Source organism: Vigna radiata, chromosome 6 (assembly GCF_000741045.1).
Source record: "Vigna radiata var. radiata cultivar VC1973A chromosome 6, Vradiata_ver6, whole genome shotgun sequence".
Lineage (NCBI taxonomy): Eukaryota > Viridiplantae > Streptophyta > Magnoliopsida > Fabales > Fabaceae > Vigna > Vigna radiata.
Window position 1 is genome coordinate 3992564 of NC_028356.1, and position 20947 is coordinate 4013510.

Below are 20947 nucleotides of genomic sequence, written 5' to 3' on the forward strand. Positions count from 1 at the left end.
GATTAAAGGATCACTAATTTAGCCTGACTATATACAACAAATAATTCACAAAGCATTTAATTAAATTTTAATTTAAGAGAATACAGAAAATGTAAAGAAAGTAAAAAAAAAGTGGTCGAAAATCTTGTAGGAATATATATATATATATATATATATATATATATATATATATATATATATATATATATATATATATATATATATATATATATATAGAAAATGATATTTTGATACCAATTTTTTGACACCATTTTGAGACTGCACATGTGTCAAAATGTGGTTGGACGATTTCAAATTAAAAAAAAAAATTGGTTTTTTTCTTCCAAATATGTTCTTGTCTCAGTTTTTTTAATTTGAAATCNCTATATATATATATATATATATATATATATATATATATAGCTTTTCACATATTTGTTTTTCGTAATACTCCAAAAACACTTCTTACACTTTTCACGAATAAAATTATCTTATATGTATATATATTTATATTGATCTTTTACGAATGGAAGGATTTTACGTGTATATACATCTATATTGATATCTTGTATTTGGTGTAAGACTTTGATTGTCCTCAACAAATCTTTCGGTAGCAAAGATTTCTGTGTTATTGTTTTTGTATCCATAAACTTTGTCTCCAAATAAGACATCATGCATATATAATTTTTCTTTCTCTGTTCTTTTAAGAACAAATACTGAAAAGGAAATGCCATAAAGAATCATGATTACCTCTGAAAAGATTTATATAAGAGCCAGTTGAAGATATAATTTTCCACATCTTCAAACTAAACCAGTTGAAGATGGCATCTTCCATCTTCAAACTTTTCCTATCATCAATCATTCTTTGTACCATGTTGCAGCCTTACACTGAAGCTCTCAGAAAGGCAAGCATGTTCATCTTCAACTCCTTATCTCACCACAATTTAAGACTCTCTATTCATGTATCTGACAGTGTTTCTCAACCACAATTTCACATTTTGCTGCTAGATATACATACAATGTGTCACAATTTTTTTGCTTTAATTTGATTCTTTGTAGCAGACCTATATTGTATACTTGGGAGAACATTCTCACGGTCCAAATCCTTCCCTTCGTGATATTGAGTCAGCCACAAATTCTCACCATGATTTACTGGCTCCATTCCTGGGAAGGTATATATAGAATCTTCTAGCATTGCTTCATTCAAGTCCTATATGCATAAAAGAAAAACTTTGTTCAAGAATGACTCACTCTGAGTACTTTCTTATCTTATCTGTTGAATATCTAACACATGATCTGAAGATCACTTGATAATCAGAGTGCATATAAAAAAGAATCAAAAGCTTCTGTTTATCTGTGATATTAGCTAGTTGATTGCTTGAATAGTTTTTCTTTTTTTCCCGCAGCCATGAGAAAGCAAAGGAAGCAGTGATGTACTCATACAATAAGCACATAAATGGCTTTGCTGCACAGCTTGAAGAGGAAGAGGCATCAGAGATTGCAAGTGAGAAAAATGGTTACCATGGTTTTGTAGTTTGTAGCCATATTTTGTGGATATTTTAGGTATAATTGGAGTTATAACACCATTTTGGAAGAAATATAAGTTTGGATGTATTGGTGCAGAACACCCAAGTGTAATTTCTGTGTTCTTGAGCAAAGAGTATAAATTGCACACTACCAGATCATGGGACTTTCTTGGGCTGGAAAAATATGGAGGAATTCCTGCAGAATCAGCTTGGTGGAAAGGAAAATTTGGAGAAGATACAATTATTGGTAATCTCGATTCAGGTAAATCCTACACCAGATTTTAGTTGCTCATAACAAAAGAATTCAGATAACGGAAAATATTACCTTAGAAACGTCAAATTAGCTAAAATTATTATTGTTGGTGAGATAAATTCAAGGAATCAAGGTTCCATTAGTTGAAATGACATTAAAAATAAACAAAAAGTAAAAAGTGAATGAAATTTCTAGAAATAAATTAAAAAATAAAAATGTTTGATTAAAAAGAATAAGATAATAAATAAATAAATAGAAGTAGGTGAATAAAATAATACAGAAGTTCCATATTTCCTTCAACAAAATCTTATTTTTTTTTATCACTTTTCCAATTTAATTATTCATCTAATAAAATAAATTAACACTGACTTCATCTTGTTGAACAGGCGTTTGGCCCGAACACCCAAGTTTCAACGACAACGGATATGGTCCTCTGCCATCAACGTGGCGAGGGAACGGAGTCTGTCAGATTGACCGTGTTTCTCTTCCAAACAAGACATTCTGTAACAGGTCATTTTCTCTCTTATAATTACACTAAACACAATCCTTTCATAATTTATATGAAATTTTCAAATGTCAACGTACGAGTTAGTGTAATCAATCAAGTGTTGCATTATGTATATGTTTTGGTCAGCACGAAATTCACCAGTTTTATTGTAAATAGTTTCAGTTGAAATTTGATTACCAGTACTCATTACAGAACTATGTTACATGATGAACCAGGAAGTTGATTGGAGCAAGAATCTTCAGCAAAGGTTACGAGGCACATAATGGGAAACTTGATCCTTCAAAACACACGGCACGTGACTTTGTTGGCCACGGCACCCATACCATGTCAATTGCTGCTGGTAACTTCGCTCCTGGTGCAACTGTCTTTGGCAATGGCAATGGCACTGCAAAGGGTGGATCCCCAAAGGCTCGTATCGCTGCATACAAAGTGTGTTGGTCTACAAATGATGCTGGTAGCTGCCATGAAGCAGACATTCTACAAGCGTTTGATCATGCCATAAATGATGGTGTTCATGTCATCACTGCTTCCATCGGTGGCTCTAATCCCTATATTGAAGCCTTCTTCACAGATGGGATTTCCATAGGGGCATTCCATGCAGTTGCTAGAAACATAGTTGTAGTTTGCTCTGCTGGGAACGATGGACCAGCACCTAGAACTGTCGTAAATGTTGCACCCTGGACTTTCACAGTTGCTGCCAGTACAATCGACAGGGATTTTCTCACCAACATTTCTCTTGGTAAAAATCACCACCTTAAGGTAAATTTGTGATTCGATGATATAAAGAAAAGAATAGTATTTATTCTTTTGGGATATATATATATATATGATCAGTGTAAAGGAAAAACCATGTTGCATATATAATCTGGTTATGTATGTATGAATATCAGGGAGCCAGTCTTAATAGAGGCTTACCATCACGGAAATATTATCCATTGGTTCATGCTGCCAATGCTAGACTTCTTAATGCGACAATTGATGACGCGTAAGCTCGAATTCACCAAAATTTGCTTCTAATATTTACTTTATTGATTGGATTATCGTTACTTGTTGTTTCTCATGGGTGTGATATATACTACTGTAGTCGACTTTGCAAACCGGGAACGCTTGATACTACCAAAATAAAGGGAAACATATTGATCTGCATTCGACGTGATAAAACATCATCAGTAGCTCAGAGTTACGAAGCTGATAATGCTGGCGCAGTGGGAGTGTTTGTGGTCAATGACGACAAAAGTGGCAACACACTTCTAGCCGAGCCTTACAGTATACCAGGTGCAAATGTGGATCCCTATGAGGACGCGGATATAGATGAACGTGAATGGTGGGGAAAAGGAGGTTCCGACAACAACAATAGCAGGTAATCAATCATATTTCACTCTATGCTTCAACTTTGGATTCAGAGTAAATTTCTCAAAGTAAGATAAAATATATGAATATTTATCTACAATCATCTTAATTGGCATTTTAAAGTCATTTTGATTATTTGACATGAATCTAAACTCATACCTAGTATTGTTTCATTCATAAATTACACTGCAGGAAACTTGCTGCTTACATGACTGTAGCAAGAACATATTTAGGTATAAAACCTGCTCCAATTATGGCTGGATTCTCATCCAGGGGTCCCAGTGCAGTGCAGCCATTGATACTGAAGGTCTATAACTTATCTAATCATCATGATTTTTTTGTTTCATTCTCTCAAGTTGAACACTTAGTTCTCTGTTTCAGCCAGACGTAACTGCCCCTGGTGTGAACATATTGGCGGCTTATTCACTAGCCGCAAGTCCATCAAATCTACCATCAGATAGACGCCGTATTCCTTTCAATATGCAACAGGGAACCTCTATGTCAGGCCCTCATGTTGCTGGTATCGCAGGTCTTCTCAGAACACTTCATCCTGATTGGAGTCCAGCAGCTATTAAATCAGCCATTATGACTACTGGTAAAGTTGGCAAAACTATATCTTTCCATTCTTATCTTCTATCAACATCATTCAATATTTTTAACAAAATTAGTGGACGTAACAAACAGTACACTTCTTAGATGTGACTGCATTAGGCAGCTGATTCTGTTAGAAAGAGAATGAAATTAGATGGATGAAATTTCTTGTAAATGAGAACAAACTTTAGTAGTACGTTGATAGAGGATCTAAAAGTGTAAATAAACCTAAAATCAGTATGCAAAATAAAGATCTTGTTATAGATGATGAAAAAGAAAAATACTATGCACTTAAAATTTTGGAAGAGTTTTTCTTAATAGAAATTATTCTCTTTCTGCAGCTACCACACTGGATAACAACAACCTACCGATTCGGGACGCATTTGATCAGATAGCAAGTCCGTTTGATTATGGCTCCGGACATATTCAACCTAACCATGCCATGGACCCTGGACTTGTTTATGACATGAGAAAGAGGGATTACTTGAACTTCATATGCGCTCATGATCACAGCCAAAATTTTCTCAGATACTTTAGCAGCATCTCGTACAATTGCCCAGAGTCCTACAACATTGAAAATCTTAACTATCCTTCTATCACGGTAGCAAATCGAGGGTTGAACCCTATAAATGTTACTCGGACAGTTACCAATGTGGGGACTCCAACAAGCACATATGTTGTGAAAGCTAACATAACTGAAGGATTTAAGGTTCTTGTTCAACCAAGTTCATTGTCTTTTAAGACTATTGGAGAAAAGAAGACATTTCGGGTTATTCTTCAGGCAACGAGTTGGCCCAGTAACGGTTTTCCAGTATTTGGGAACTTGTCTTGGACAGATGGAAATCACACAGTAACCAGTCCTATTGTAGTCCTTTAACCTCAGAAATTACTCTCAGGACTTAATATCATTACCATCTTAGTATGTTTTTGTTTTTGATGTTATCAGGATGCAATTCTTAAGTGTTTTTTCATTATTGGAATGTTGTATCGAACTTCGTTTCATTGGAGCTTTGCTTGCATTAGGCACCCTCAAATCGTGCATGGAGCTCATCTGCTAGGTTTATTCTAACCATTAGAATGCGAGAAGTTTTCAAGTGAACTTGTTGTGATTATGAAACATTTTGTTCTGATAATATATCATAAATTTTCTTTTTCAATTTTGTAGAACTGGACAATGAGACCTTCTTTCTGATTAAATTTAATAAATTTTACAGCATAATTTAGTATACTCTCACCATATTTATGATCGTTCATATTTTTTCTTTCAGCATTCCTATAGTGTCGAGGAGTGTAGGGTATCTCATTTCATGCAATATCCTTTCTTTTTCACAAAAATATCTGAAACATAATCACCTCTCCATCCGTGCTTAATACTTTTATCAGTTTGTTACTTTATTTTGAATTGTTTTAATGGGAATCCAGATCCTCCGTTTTAGATTATCAATAAAGGATACTTTCCTCCAAGGATTCAATTTGAAAGGAGGCTCACATCTGTCTATCCTTGCAAATTCTTCTTTTAAAACAATATAACTAAAGGTTAATATGAATTCAATTATTTTAAAAGTATAAAGATATGGCATGCACATGGGACATGTCCCTAGAAATAAAAACAGAATTGCATTATCTTTACATTTTCCTTATTTGAAGTGATGAAATACAGAATAAAAGCAAAAAAGTATATCAGTAGTCATTGCTTTCACACCTTAAACCTTTGTTTAGAAGGATTGTTACATCAGAAAAGTTTACTTATAAGAGCTATTATGTCAAAACAGGATGAGACGGACATGGAAACCTCAAATTTTCAAAATGCTCAAAGATGCAGGCTTTTATGAAAATACAAAAAGGCATCCATAAATTTTCATTATGCAATTTATGCAAATCCACAGGTGAAACTCACCAAAGGGGCTCCACTCCTGACGAACAAACCTTAAACGGCTCTACCAATTTGGTGAAACATCGCACAGATTAGATACCTTCCCCTTGACCCTACTTACCATTTCTAGCTTAGGCCAGTTCCTTCCTCTCTCAAGAATGCTTATAGACTACATCCACATATTAGGCCAACTTTCCACGATCATGCACTTTCTGTGTAGCAAGGTTATTTTTAAATAATTGTAGTATGTTATCTTTTTCTTTAGGCAATATCAAATATCAGTGGAATTGCAATCATGACCAATAGAGAAATTTAAAACCTTACTTATCTCCAATCAGATTATACAAAGCAGAGTGACTACTGACAGCACTCAACCCATTATTTGTAATGAATTTGGCTAATACTTTAACCTACCCCATAAAATTACTAATTATGTTTCTTACAGGCCAAGTTTATTCTGGAGCAGCAAAGTTTGCCCTGTTTCTTCTTTACGGTGCAATAAAAGTTGCTTCTGGTACATGTTTGTTGTATATTTGAATGGTCCATGATTTTGTGATACTCTTATGTAATCCAGGTTGATACAGACAAATCAAACATAAGTAGGTAAAGGTTAGGGTAAATTATAAAAAGGGAAACTTGAGTATCTTTCATTTCAATACGATTTTTCCACCAAGACACCAGATTAGGACGAGGATAAATTACATTTGATTTAAAAGAAAACCCTAACCTTTGCCTTGAAAATAGAAAAAGTTGAGATTAGAAAGAATGAAGCCTCAGATAATGTGAAAATGTGCATCACACACCGTACAAAGAGTATGGTTTTAAGACGGCACTTGCTACAAGCAAAAATCATCATTGGCTTCGATGAATCACCATTCATACATAAAAAAGAAACCGAAAAGGCAAAAGCTATGATAAGTTTTCAACGATCTGCAATGGCAGAAATTATTTGGGAAAACAAAAATTAACAAGGAATGAAATGCAGAAAATGGAAGACAAACCAAACGAAACCGTAACGAAGACGGCCTCCGTTGGTAGCATTGCAACGCATAATAGGAGAACAAGGAAGAGACTGTTTATATAGTCAGCCAAATAAACCCTACCGATCTTTTTTACGGTTAACCCATTGTAATATATAATGCTATATTTTACACTAAATTACAAAAATATAAAATCCCTGATTTAAGTAGTTTATAGAAATAAAAAATAATTAAAAATTACTTAAATAAAGTTCTATTTCATGAAATCATCACTAAACATTAAATTTAAATATAACTAAAAAAATCATGTCTTTTTTTTTTTTGAAGTTAGAAAGCCAAATTCATTAATTTATAAAATATAAGCAAAAGAAGAAAAAAAAAATACAGGAATCCAAAATATTTTTTCTTTTTTGACAAATTTGTTTTTTTTTTTTATGAAAACAAAAACATTACTTTCCCCTTAAAATCACACTATTTATTTGATGAAACAAACATAGAAATTGCAGACACTACATCAAACACGCTTACAGAAAACATGAATGTAAGAAAACCTAACAACACAGCAGAAAAGAAGGTTCAGTTATTGACAAGTTGAGCAAGTGTGACGATGGAGAGTGAATTGAGTGAAGATGATTTTGGCATCACAAAATCGTTATACACTTGTTCCATGCTTGGACGAAGACCTGGAGTTTCACTTAAGCAAGCAAATGTTACTTTGGCAATCAAAATCACCTCCTCATCAACTGGATTCTCTGGAAGGGGTAGTCTTTGGTCCAACATATCCTTCAACAGTAAATTATACGCTGATGTTGTTTCAGAAGATGGAAAAAACGATGGAATGAGATCTCCTGGGTGCTTTCCCATCATTATTTCAAAGCAAAGCACCCCAAAACTGAACACATCACATTTTTCATTCACTTCCATTGTATAAGCAAGCTCTGTAATTGACCAAATACATGAAGATAATGTTATATAATTAGTAGAAGAACTTGTTACTGAAACATGCATAGGAATCAATGCGTAAGAACAAAAGGGCCTAACCTGGTGCAGCATACCCATATGTGCCTGCAAAAGCTGTTAAATTGCGTGAATCAGGATTCAGAATTTTAGCTGTTCCAAAGTCAGAAATTTTTGCTTCGTATTCCGAATCTATAAGAACATTCTTGCTTGATATGTCTCGATGAATGATAGGAGGAAAGCAACCATGATGCATATGATACAAAGCATTTGCGACACCTTTAACAACCTTTACCCTCATGTTCCAATCAAACGTTGTTGCACGTACGTCATCCATGAGTACTCTATCCAAGCTACCACCCTCTAGGAACTCATAAACCAAAAAGGAGAAACGTGGATGTAAACAATATCCAAGTGACTTCACAATGTTACGATGCTTGATTTCTGCCAAGGCTTTAACCTCAGTCATAAAAGCTTTTAAATCCGGTGTTTCTTCATCGGGTGCAGCATGAATCTTTTTCACAGCAACAGTCTGTCCTGTGGGTAATTTAGCCCTATAAACAGATGCAGACCCTCCTACTCCAATAAGATATTTGTCATCAAAATTCTCTGTGGCTTCAATGATATTTTCATACACTAATTTCCCATCATAACTCCATATGGCATAATGTTCCTGAGTTTCTTCTTCTTTAGCATCCTCCTTTTTGCCTTCTGTTATTGTTCTTCTGTAGCGAATACAAAACAAAACTACAACCACGAGTATTACCAGAAGTAGAGCACCCAAAGTAAGGACTAATGCCAACGTGGTGACATTTCTTTTCACTTTACCATTACTACTGCTGCAAGGCACCAAACCGTGGACATTTCCACACAAGCCTTTATTACCTTTCAATGCATCAAATGAAACATTGCGAAAGGCCCGACTGTTAGGAATTGGACCCTCCAATTGGTTGTCAGATATGTCAATCTTTGCCAAGCCATCCTTAAAATTAGATGGAATGCCTCCAGAGAGACTGTTGTGAGAGAGATTTAGCGTTTCCAAACTTTGCATACTTGCAAGTGAAGATGGTATTTCTCCATTTAACAAATTGACACTAAGATCAAGGCTTTCAAGAGATTGCAAAGCACCCAATTCCAAGGGAATGCTTTCTGTCAATCTGTTGTTGCTCAAGTTCAAGCGAATCAACCTGGATAGCTCTGCCAACTGTTTTGGAATTGCACCATCTAAATTGTTTGCCGAAAGCTCCAGAGTGTCAAGGTTCGACAAATTACCAATTTCTGTAGGAATGGGGCCAGAAAGTTCATTGTTGCTTACTGATAGCTTCAATAAAGATGTCAGCTTCCCGAGTTCTTTTGGAATTCTCCCAGTTAAATGATTTGAAGACAAGTTAAGTTCTGCTAAATTGGATGCCCGGCTGAGTTCAGGTGGTATACTACCGGTTAAGTTGCTGTTGGACATTATAAGGGTTGAGAGACTAGGACACTTTGCCCAATTTGGAGAAATGTCGCCGTAAAAATTATTCCCACTCAGACCAATGTAATTCAACAATGGATAAACACCAAAATCATCTGATATATTTCCACTCAACCGGTTTCCTTCTAGTCTGAGTCTCACAAGACTGGAGCAATTTTTCAGGCTTTTTGGAACTGGACCCGTGAAATGATTACCTTCAGCACTGAGATAGTTTAGTGACCCACCAAGGCAAATTTGTTGGGGCAGAGGGCCAGTGAAACTATTTCCAGCTATTTGTAAGCTTATTAAATTGGTGAAGTTATTCATTCCTGGTGGTAATCGGCCTTCAAGTTTGTTGGTATGCAAAACTAAATAGATGGGGTTTGTCAAATTTCCCATGCTGGGAGGAACAACTCCGGAAAGATTGTTCCTGGAAAGTTCTAAGGCCATTAGATTGACCAAGTTTCCCAGGGAGGGAGGAATTGGTCCAGAAAGCATGTTATCGGCCAAGGACATATTGACCATATTTGTCAAGTTTCCAATATTGGGAGGAATTGGTCCTGTAATTCTATTGTGATCGAGTTCAAGAGCATGCAAACTGGTCATCTCTCCTATGAAGTGTGGAATGGGGCCAGAGAGAATATTTTGTTGGAGCCTGAGGAATTTTAAATTTGTCAAGTTTCTAATTGAAGGGTGGATTGTACCATTGATTAAGTTGAGTTGCAGATTAAGTTCCACAAGGTTGGTCATCCTTCCAATTGTTGGAGGAATGGTACCAGAAAGGTGATTTGATTCAAATAACAGACGCTCTAAGTTCCTCAATTCTGCAATCTCTTCAGGAAGAGGGCCAGAAATGCTATTTTCTTTCAAGTTTAGAATCTTCAAGTTAGCCAACTTGGTCATGGAAATGGGGATTGGACCACTAAAATTGTTTTTATTCATTATCAACTCAGAAACTCTGGACAGGTTAGCAATTTGTTGAGGAATAGTATCACTGAAACTGTTGTTACTAACATCCAGAGTTAGCAGGTTTGGAAAAGATGAGAAGTTGAGAGTGTGAAGAGTACCTTTTAGGCCATGATTTGCTACATTTATAGAGGTGATAGAGTTGGATTTGCCACAAATGATTTCTTTCCACTTGCAATGATTCACACCTTCAGTCCATGAAGACAGAGAAGCTTGGCTTTGGTTTTCAAGGCTAGCTTTCCACTCAAGTAAAGCACCTGCTTCATCAATGGTGGCAGCAAAAGAAAAAATGGTAAAAAAATGGAGGCCTAACAGTGAACAGAGAGCTACTGAAAGAACAGTGAAGACCATGTTTGAGGTACTTGGCGATTGAGGTATATGGTATACTACAAAGATGTTGGGCATGGAGACGGTGTTATATAATGAAATACTATTGTAGAAAAGCTTCTCAGGTTCAATGTGAATGTTCGTACATAAATTATTGACCAAAGACCATTGCATTTACACTCTACTTTTTCTCAAAGTTAAAGTGGAAAGTGGTCATGTTATGCTAAAAATATAAACAGACTGAACGTTTTCAATTTTTAAAATATAATGGAATGACTAAATATTAAAAATAATTATAGTATTTCAATTAAATTTTATTTTTAAATTTTGATAAAATGATATTGTAGGTTACATTGACATTAAGTATCTTTTATTTCTTTATCTCCTTATGAATAAATATGAACTTTTAGGAGTAGAATATATGAAGAAAAAGTTTTGGTATCTATAAAGTAATTTTATCCAAATAAAAAGAAATTTTTTTCTTGTATTTTTTTTTTTTACTTTTGATATCTAATATGTCTTTTTGCCTATTTCATTCCCAATCAAATGATATATATATATATATATATATATATATATATATATATATATATATATATATATATATATATATATATATATATATGCTTGCAAAAAGGTAATCCATTTTATATTAGAGTACAATGTTAAGTGGAGGACTCTTACCATCTTATATGGTAATGATTAAAGGGATTACATTAGTTATGTTATACTAAGTGAGCCTTATTTTGTGTGGTTATATTTAAGAATGATAGAATACTAAATAGGGTTATTTTTATTAAAAAAAAAGAATTAGATAAAATTAATTTAATATACAAGATTTTTTACTATAAATTTTATAAATAAAATTTACATATAAGTTTATTTTAACATATGAAAAGTATGTTATTTTTTAAAATAGGTTTGACAAATTTCACTATAATCACTATTGAATGATTAATTTTTTTTTAAAAAAAAAAAGTGAAAGAAAATTTACCACAAATTAAAATTAATTTATGAAAAAAATGAAAATAAAGTTTATAAAAAAATTGTATAAGAAAAGTTATACAAATTATTGTATGCATAAGTTTTTTTAGTTTATGAAAAAATTAATTTAACCTTTTCTTCCTTATAAATATTTATAAAAAAATAATTAAAATATAGACTTACTTTTTCTCTCTTAATGATGCTTATAAAGAGGCTTATTCAAACACATCCATAAATTTAATTTATCAAATATCAGTCTTATGCTCATAAACTCAAATAGTGTATGAAAAGAAGACTTAAAACTCTAATAGATTCGATTGAGGAAGACCTAAAGTCACAAAATTTCTTTACCTTGACTCAAAGTCGTGATAGGGTTGTTAGAGGATATCTATTACGTGTGAAAATATCCTAAATTTCTAAAAAGAAAAAAAAGTGTTTCCATGTAAAAGTACCTTTTCTTTCATCATTAACTTTTTAATATTTTATTATTTTCACTTTTTTCCAAAAAAAACAACAACTCAATATAATCCTTTCTTAATTAGATAACATGATATAATATAAATGTTGACAACACATTCATAAATAAATACAAATGTGTTAAGATAATATAACATCATATTATATTTTTATGATGTGTCATTTTATCATGGATGTGATATTATAAATTCTATATTATTCTTCCTCCATTGTTTTTTTTTTTTTTTTTGCCAAAGAACTCTCATTCTTGTTTGAATTAGTTGACTATGAAGAACTAAATCCCCATCAATAAATAATCTATAAGTTAATGGTGTAGCCTTCAAGGAAAGAGTTGCCAGAAATAAACTCTTTCAATTTTTATGTGTTTTTGGTTTGTTTCTTTAATAGTATTTGATTTTGTTTTCTTGTTTTTTTTTTGGTGGTGGAGGAAAATAATTTTGTGTTTTGTTGATTAATGAATAATATATTCATTAGAGATTGGGAGAGATTTTTGAGAAAGGTTTCTTGGATTTCATATATGAATTTTCCGAGATTATAATAAATATGGATTTGGGTTTTATTCAAGACCTAAATCTTAAATTATTTCAGTATTTTAAAAGTAATTATGTGATAAAAATAAAATTAATTAGTGTTAAAAATAATTAAAAATGACAAATAAACTCGTTTTTATTAGTGTTTTCAAATCTATATTTGTTTTATGAAAAATCTCGTTGATTGAAAAAAAGTATAGGTATCTATTTTTTATTTATTTAATTGAGTATTAAAATAATTAGAATGCATATGTATTCCACCTTCCTAACATTTTCATTATTATTTTCTTTTTAATTATTAAAATATTTATAATTTATTAAATAATCTAATATATATATTATTCTCTTAGTATTTAGTCTTGTAACATTTTTTTTTCTTTTAACACACTCTTTTCTCATATTTTTTAATTGTGTAGTTTTTTTTTTTATATTCTTAAAATCTATTTATACACACACACACACACACACATATATATATATATATATATATATATATATAATTTTTTTATCACAATCGTAATTATATATATTTTTGTGTAATTATATTTAAATGACATATTATCAATTTTAATTAATAAAATTATTTTTAAGTCTCACATCCTATTTATCCTTTTAGTATTTTTTTTATTGTTTATTTTTTTCACATTAAAATGTTCTACTCTTTCAATTTCAAATGTTTAACTTAGTAAATTCTTCATTCACTAAACAACATTGAAAAAAATATTTTCTTTAATTTTTAATTCTTTTTATTTAAATAAATTTTTGTTTGTTTAAATAATTTTCATTATTTCTTGTCGATTCACTAATTTAATATTTGATTTTTTTTCATACTTGTATGGTATTTTATATCTTATATATTCTTTTCTTTCGTATAATTTCGTTGAATGAGAAACTATCAGTGTAACTATGTTATAACATTTTTTTTTTCACAGTTTACTTGGATTATAACCAATGAAAATTGATTTGAATAAAATAATTCGTGTTTATTTGTTTATAGTAGGATTGTGGTTCGAGAATTTAAAGTCATCTTCAATCATATTCTAACCTGACATATTATATTTTAATGCAATCCGTAAATTTAAAAGCTTGTATGATTTTATCAGCAGTGTCAGATAAATCAATTTTCTTTTAGTAGTTGCAATGATTTTTAACACGCTATTAAAATCATGTTAAACTTTTTAAGTTCTTAAATTATCTTTACCCTTTTATTGTAAAATAAATTCTTTTTATTCAGAAATAATCTTTTTATCCCTCTCATATGATGAGGTGGGGTTTTACTTTTTTATATTATTAATTTTTACGTGTTTTGTATTATTATCATTTATTTTAACTATTATACTATTTATATAATATATTTTATCATTTTAATGTTTTACTACAATATTGAAGTATAGATCCTTTTCACAATTATAGAAGAATGACAGAGATATCTTAATCGGGTAAGTACAATTCGACATATATGACATTTTATATAGATCCTTAATCGCCAACTTTAAAAGATTCCTTAACTTTTTCCTTTTTTTAAAGTTCTCTTTTTGTATATTATATTTTGTTTACTTTAAAAGCCCACACGTCCTTTATCTTTATTTTGCTTCTTTCATTAATTTTTTATACATTGAAAATATACATATGATTACATAGATAAAATAATAATATAGAAGTAAGATATGCACTTCATTTTTAGGTTAATTTTTTAAGATTATTTTTTATTATTTTATTACATCATCACTCTTTCATTTAATATAAATAAATATAATATGTATATGTAACATGATGAAGTGTATTCGGACATAGTTATATAAAAGACTTAAACAATTATCTTTGTCACTACCATTATTAATATCGGAATCCTAAGAAATAATAATATCATGATACACTTTTACCTTTATTTGATATCGAATATAAAAATAAAATAATCAAAAAATGTAAAGTTTTATAGTTTTAAAAAAAAAATAAGATAAATAAAGATAGTATCAAATAAATGTAAAAGATTTAGATGTATTAAAAGAATAATTTCTCCAATTGAAATTGTGGAAACATTAGAGAGATATGGTGATGACTATATCAAATATTGAATATTAACAACAGAGAGAGAGACGAGTCTCAGCTTGAAAATATTGAATATTATTTAGAGATGGATCTCAATCCTAAAATTTCAAAAGCACAAGTTCCATATGTGATTCTGTTTTTTACAAACAAGCTCAATGCAAAAAAGTTCAAAACTTAACACACCTTATTTTAGTGACAGAGTTCAAAACAAAAGGAATAGGAAACACTCTTATTTTACAACCCAAGAAACACCAATCTCAAACACACAAAAATGACATCACAACAAAACAACGACAAGAGTAATATCTAAGGTTAAAGCACAGTGATTGGACTGGTTACTGTGTGCTTGCCATCTGTCCAAGATAAATTCCCAAATAAGGGTAACCCATGTGGCACTCCATTTGCCTGCAGAGTAACATGAAACGTCTGCTTTTCTCCGGTTTTCTTAAAAGTCAAGGAACTTGGTTCAACAACAATCTTAATCCCTTTGGGTGGATTAGTACTCACATTATATTTGCCTGGAGGCCCAACGTTTGTAACAGTGCGAGTAACATGCTTAGGCTTTGAAGTGGGATGATGTATTGTAATTGAAGGGTAGTTAAGATCTTCAATTTTGAAAGACTTTGGACATTTGTAAGGGACTTCCAAATTGGCAAAAAACTTGAGAAGGGCTTGATTGTAACCAGAAGCACATAAGAAGTTCAAGTAATCAGTTGTGTTTAGATCATAAACGAGTCCAGGGTCTATTGCAAGGTTAGGTTGAACGTGTCCGGCACCGTATTCAAATGGAGTTGCTACCTTATCAAATGCATTCTGAATTGGTTTCTTCGTGTTATCTAAAGTTGTAGCTGAAATCAATCAAGAGCATGGTTGTCAATAAGGCACCAATTCTTTTCCAGATAACATTTTGTATTTTGTAAATGCGAGAAAACATTTTGTTAAGAATGCATGGTGTACCTGTAGTCATAATAGCAGATTTGATGGCTGCGGGACTCCAGGTTGGATGGTAGGTTTTGAGAAGACCCGCAATGCCAGCAACATGAGGACAGGCCATAGAAGTTCCTTGTTGCACATTGAAAAGAGTCCTACGTGTATCTGATGCAAGATTAGAAGGACCCGCGGCTTGTGAAAAGGCAGCAATTATACCCACACCCGGACCAGTTATGTCAGGCTGAAACACATTAACAAACAAATTACCTTACAAATCAAAAATCACGCATCTTCCCATGTTTTTATAACAAAATGTAAAGATATATTGTAGACCTTTAGTATCAACGGTTGCACCAGACTAGGACCCCTAGATGAGAATCCAGCCATGATTGGAGCTGGCTTTACATTTAGATGTGTTTTTGCAGCACTCAAGTAGGCAAATATCCTGCAACATATTTATAAATTCATGGAATGCTTCACTATATACACACAGAATTAATACGAGGTAATAATATATGACTTTACCCGCCACCGCCGCTTGTACCGGCGGCTGTACGATTGGCATAATCAGTATCTGTTCCACTTATACTTCCAGCAGGTAAAACTTGATTTTCGGCCAGAAGTAAATTTCCACTTTCCTTATCATTCTGCACCAAAACTGCCACAGCACCGGCAAGTTTACCCTGTTCACCCTCTTTAACAGATTGTAATTTATCACTTCGAAGACAGACAAGTATTTTCCCTTTTACTTTGGTAGGATCAAGAGTTCCCGGTTTGCAAACACGCCTGCACCAACATACACATGTGAGGCAACAAGTATAAGTGTTTGAAGCAATGCTGGGAAATAAAAATAGAGCTTACGCGTCATCAGCGGAGGCATTACGAAGCTTTGCTTTGACAGAAAATATGATGGGATAAAACTTTCGCTCATTTCGTCGAAAGCCTCGATTAAGACTGGCAACCTGATAGAAGTGCAGTGAAATTATTAAGTGAATAAAACAAAAGTACAAATGCATGTTGAGAATAGGATAGAAAGATGATACCTCAACTTTTTTGTCCTTGCCAAGAGAAAGGGTGCTGAGGAAATCCCTATCCATGGTGCTGGCAGCAACGGTGAAGGACCAGGGTGCGACGTTTGTGACAGTTGAAGGTGAGGGGCCATCATTTCCAGCAGAGCAAACAACGACAATATTTTTTTGGACTGCATGGAATGATCCTATAGAAATACCATCCGTTAACAGAGCTTCCCTGTAGGGATTGGACCAACCAATAGAGGCGGAGATGACATCAACGCCATCATAAATTGCATGATCAAAAGCTGCCAGTAAATCTGCTTCGTGGCACCCTCCTGTGTCCAGTTTATTCCAACATGCTTTGTAGGCCACAAGGCGAGCTTTTGGGGACCCTCCCTTAGCAGTGCCTTTGCCATTACGTTCTACATTCGCACCAGGAACAAATCTACCACCTGCAGTTGATAAAGTGTGGCTCCCATGCCCTACGAAGTCACGTGCACTGCGGAACGCGCTCTCAATCTTCCCAACTTCCGCCTCGCGATTCTTCAAGAATATTCTTGCTCCGATCAACTTCCTGAATCTTCTACTATGTTAGCTTCTACCACGTTTCCCATACGACGACACCGTTTTTCAATGATAAACATTGCAGCAATAATATACTAATATATGGGTAAAGTAATCTTTCGCTTTACGATGATTGAAATAAGAAAGAAAAATGACCTGTTACAAAAATGTTTTTGTGTAGTGTTATAACTGTCAATTTCACAAACACCTTTCCCGCGCCACTTTTCAGGTACTGCCCGGTATCCTTTGTCGTTAAAGCTTGGGTGTTCTGGCCAAACTCCTGCTCAACAGTAAGTGAATTAGCATAAAAATGTATAGAATAATGGATCTCTATATATCACTACATATAGATACAAATTCAAATTTCTATTAGAAAATATATTTTTAAATTCAATATTTATAAAGATTTTAAGATTTTATATTGAAAGTATACTTATGACTCCTCTCTGATGAAAGATCCAACATTTATCCAACATTACAAATATTAATATGAATTTATTTAATTGGAGAGGATCGCGAGATAATTATTTTAGCATTTTCTAGTTATCCTATAATTTTATTCGTATGCAAACATTTTGTTTTCCATTTTTAATTCAGTTTTAGAAAAAGAAATGATATTGAACAACGATGCTAACAATGCAGCACCAAGAGTGGAATTGAAGTATTTAAAAAATTATTTAATACAATTATAAGACATGGTCAACTGTTAAAGAATTTGATTAAATGATGTTTTAATTTCAAAATAATGATGATTAAATTAAGAATAGTTTGGAGATTTCTTTTATAGTTAATAAAATAGTGTTACTCGGAAGCTTTTGACTAAAAGAAATTAAGTTAACATACATCTAAAATATAATTAGTTTTGTTGAATAATTGGTTAAATGAGTATTATTTTAAAAATTATTGTCTCTAAGCCAAGAAGAATAATAGCCCTTAATTATAGGCATAATTTTATTAATTATTATATTAAAGTTGACTTGAAAAAGATTTAAAATATATTATAACAAAGGAAAATAATATTTTCACACCAATTTTTTGACACCATTTTGACACTGCACACGTGTTAAAATGTGGTTGGATAATTTCAAATTAAAAAAAAAAATGGTTTTTTTCTTCCAAATATACTCTTGTCTCAGTTTTATTAATTTGAAATCGTCCAACCACGTTTTGACATCTGTGCAGTGTCAAAATAGTGTCAAAAATTGATGTTAAAATATCATTTTCTTGTAACAAAATGTGACTACTGTGAATTTGATTAAATAAATATTTCAATTTAAAAATGTCACATGATATAAAAATACCACTTAAGAGTATAGAAGGGGTCTGTGTATACCAAGTGGTGCAGGTCTCTCGTATCTCAAACTTCCATGGGTGATCATCACCATAAGTTTTAAATAAAGAGCAAGCAAACCTGTATCAATGTTGGCTATGATTGTGTTTTCCCCATATCTTGCTTTTCTCCAAGCAGAGTTTTCAGCAACTTTTCCATTCTTTTCCAGTCCCAGAAAATCCCATGACCTCGTAGTGTGCAATTTGTGCTCTTTGCTCAAGAAAACAGAAACTACCTCTGGGTACTCTGTTTCACACCAAAATTGTGTGGCTTCGATATATGCACAAAATAAGGGACATGCTAATAATCACACAAACAATATCTGCTTACCTGCAATTTCTGCTGCTTCTTCCTCTTCAAGCAAGGCCGCGAAGCCATTGATATGCTTGTTGTAAGAGTACATTATTGCTTCCTTTGCGTCCTCATGACTGTTAAAGTAACAGACTTTAATAAATGCCAATGTCAGGATAACATTAATTTAACAGAACAAATGTGTTAGTTGTATTACCTTCCTAAGACAGAAGCGAGTAATTCATGATGGGAATTTGTTGCTGTTTCAAGATCAGTGGGAGAAGGCTCTGGACCATGAGAGTGCCCTCCCAAGTACACAATGTACGTCTGAAAACAGAGCACCCATGATTAAATTTCTGTGTTACATCTGTTCAATAAATTAACAGTGAAAACATGAAATGCAATGCAGAGGTTACTTGCCTTTCTAAGGGCATTGGCGGGTTCCTGCAAGAAAGTGCAGAGAAGGAATGATGACAGAAGAAGTTTGAAGACGGAGAATGTCATCACTCTCATGTAACTTCAACTCTTTGTTTTGGTGTGCTCTGTTCCACTCCTCTGCCTCTGCTTATATTGGGAAAAAAAGTATCAACTATTTACCCTGTTTTTTCCTTTCTATCATACTTCAATTTCACTTTTTTTATCTTTCCCATTTTGTTTATCATGGTATCATTCAATAAATTATTATATAAATTATTTTTCCATTTTTTCTTATTCTTTTCACTTCATTGTACTTCCAAAAAAAAAAAATTCATTGCACACTCATCAGTATTTCCTTTGTACTTTATTCTATATAAATCCGCTTTCCTTTTATTGGTGTATGATTATGACATGAGAATGATTGATGTACGAAAGGTACATATACTTAGCAACTGATAAATAGATGCTCATAAAAAAAAAAAAAAGAGTAGTGTATATAAAGATGGATATTATTTATAATTTAAGTCTGTATTTTTCTTATATTTGAGATATTTTATCTTCATGTAATATTTGTAGTCTTATCAATATAAAAAATATATTTGATAAATTTAAGCAAAAGTATCTTCAAATGTAAGTACAGTTCAATGAATGATTAAATATAAATTATAGTTCAATTAAAACAATTATTTACATCAACATGCATGGAATATGTTGTAAAGAAAATAAGATATTAAACTTAACGAAACCTAATAATTATATGAAACGAATAAGATATGAAAACCTAATTTTATATTTCTTTCAAAGGTAATCTTCAAAATTGAATTTATTAATTATATGACACCAATAAAAGTTTAGATTTAGATAAATTGTTAGTATATAAAAGTCCTTTTATATATATAGCTTAAAAAATATCTATATCAATTTCGAACTAGTATAGATACAAATGATATAGAAAATTAAATTTTTTTATAATGGTTAAAATTATAATCAATATAAAAAGTCCACTTTAGATAATTTGTTATTTTTTCTTTTTTCTCTTTTTCTCTTTTTTGTATATGTCATGTTCTGCTTGCATTATGAAATATATGTTTTTATTGCCTCTTTCACAATTTCACATCTACTATACTGCACCTTCACCATTTTTCCTCAATTTTTCATCTTCTCCAACATGCACTAGAAAACATAATGTTACAACACCTCGTTCAAAGTCATTGAATCACTACATGAAATTCTTTAAATTCCTAGTCTTTTAAGGAGAGTGGAAATGTGATTAATAAACTTTTTATAAAGACAAGGTATATTTAGTGTTGGTTTTAATAGTTGTAAATTTTAAATTCCTAATATTGGATGCAAATAATGATATCTTATCCTTTTACTTTTGTTGTGAGTTGTAATTGTAATGATTATATTTAACACAATGAACTTCTATCTTTATGTTATTTAAAGATTAAATATGTTTTTAATTTTTAAATTTAGACATAAAATTAAAATTTGTTAATTTCTTAAACTTTAAAATTAATTAATATAATATTTTTAATTAAATATTTTTAAATTTACTTTAAACATATTTTAAGTTAATATTTGAGTTGAAACGTACTA

The 20947-nt window shown here is 31.9% G+C and overlaps 3 protein-coding genes across 3 annotated transcripts; 1 reads left to right on the forward strand and 2 right to left on the reverse strand.

Moving 5' to 3' along the window:
• Nucleotides 1-630: 630 nt before the first annotated feature.
• LOC106764542 (subtilisin-like protease Glyma18g48580) lies at nucleotides 631-5232 on the forward strand. The gene is made up of 11 exons (XM_014648812.2): nucleotides 631-884; nucleotides 1042-1151; nucleotides 1386-1483; nucleotides 1603-1767; nucleotides 2145-2268; nucleotides 2482-3025; nucleotides 3157-3251; nucleotides 3351-3626; nucleotides 3809-3923; nucleotides 3998-4211; nucleotides 4549-5232. Exons 1-11 carry the CDS (start codon nucleotides 801-803, stop codon nucleotides 5082-5084), a joined length of 2361 nt encoding a protein of 786 aa, XP_014504298.1. The 5' UTR covers nucleotides 631-800; the 3' UTR covers nucleotides 5085-5232.
• Nucleotides 5233-7520: 2288 nt separating this feature from the next.
• LOC106762950 (MDIS1-interacting receptor like kinase 2) lies at nucleotides 7521-10932 on the reverse strand. The gene is made up of 2 exons (XM_014647083.2): nucleotides 8102-10932; nucleotides 7521-7998 (listed from the first exon to the last, which is right to left on the reverse strand). The coding sequence occupies exons 1-2, from the start codon at nucleotides 10839-10841 to the stop codon at nucleotides 7637-7639; spliced, it is 3102 nt and encodes a 1033-aa protein (XP_014502569.2). The 5' UTR covers nucleotides 10842-10932; the 3' UTR covers nucleotides 7521-7636.
• Nucleotides 10933-14907: 3975 nt separating this feature from the next.
• Nucleotides 14908-19480, reverse strand: LOC106764647 (subtilisin-like protease Glyma18g48580). Its single transcript, XM_014648961.2, has 11 exons — nucleotides 19352-19480; nucleotides 19149-19258; nucleotides 18971-19068; nucleotides 18722-18886; nucleotides 17467-17590; nucleotides 16777-17320; nucleotides 16595-16695; nucleotides 16259-16519; nucleotides 16067-16178; nucleotides 15761-15974; nucleotides 14908-15651 (listed from the first exon to the last, which is right to left on the reverse strand). The coding sequence occupies exons 1-11, from the start codon at nucleotides 19442-19444 to the stop codon at nucleotides 15116-15118; spliced, it is 2358 nt and encodes a 785-aa protein (XP_014504447.1). The 5' UTR covers nucleotides 19445-19480; the 3' UTR covers nucleotides 14908-15115.
• Nucleotides 19481-20947: the final 1467 nt, after the last annotated feature.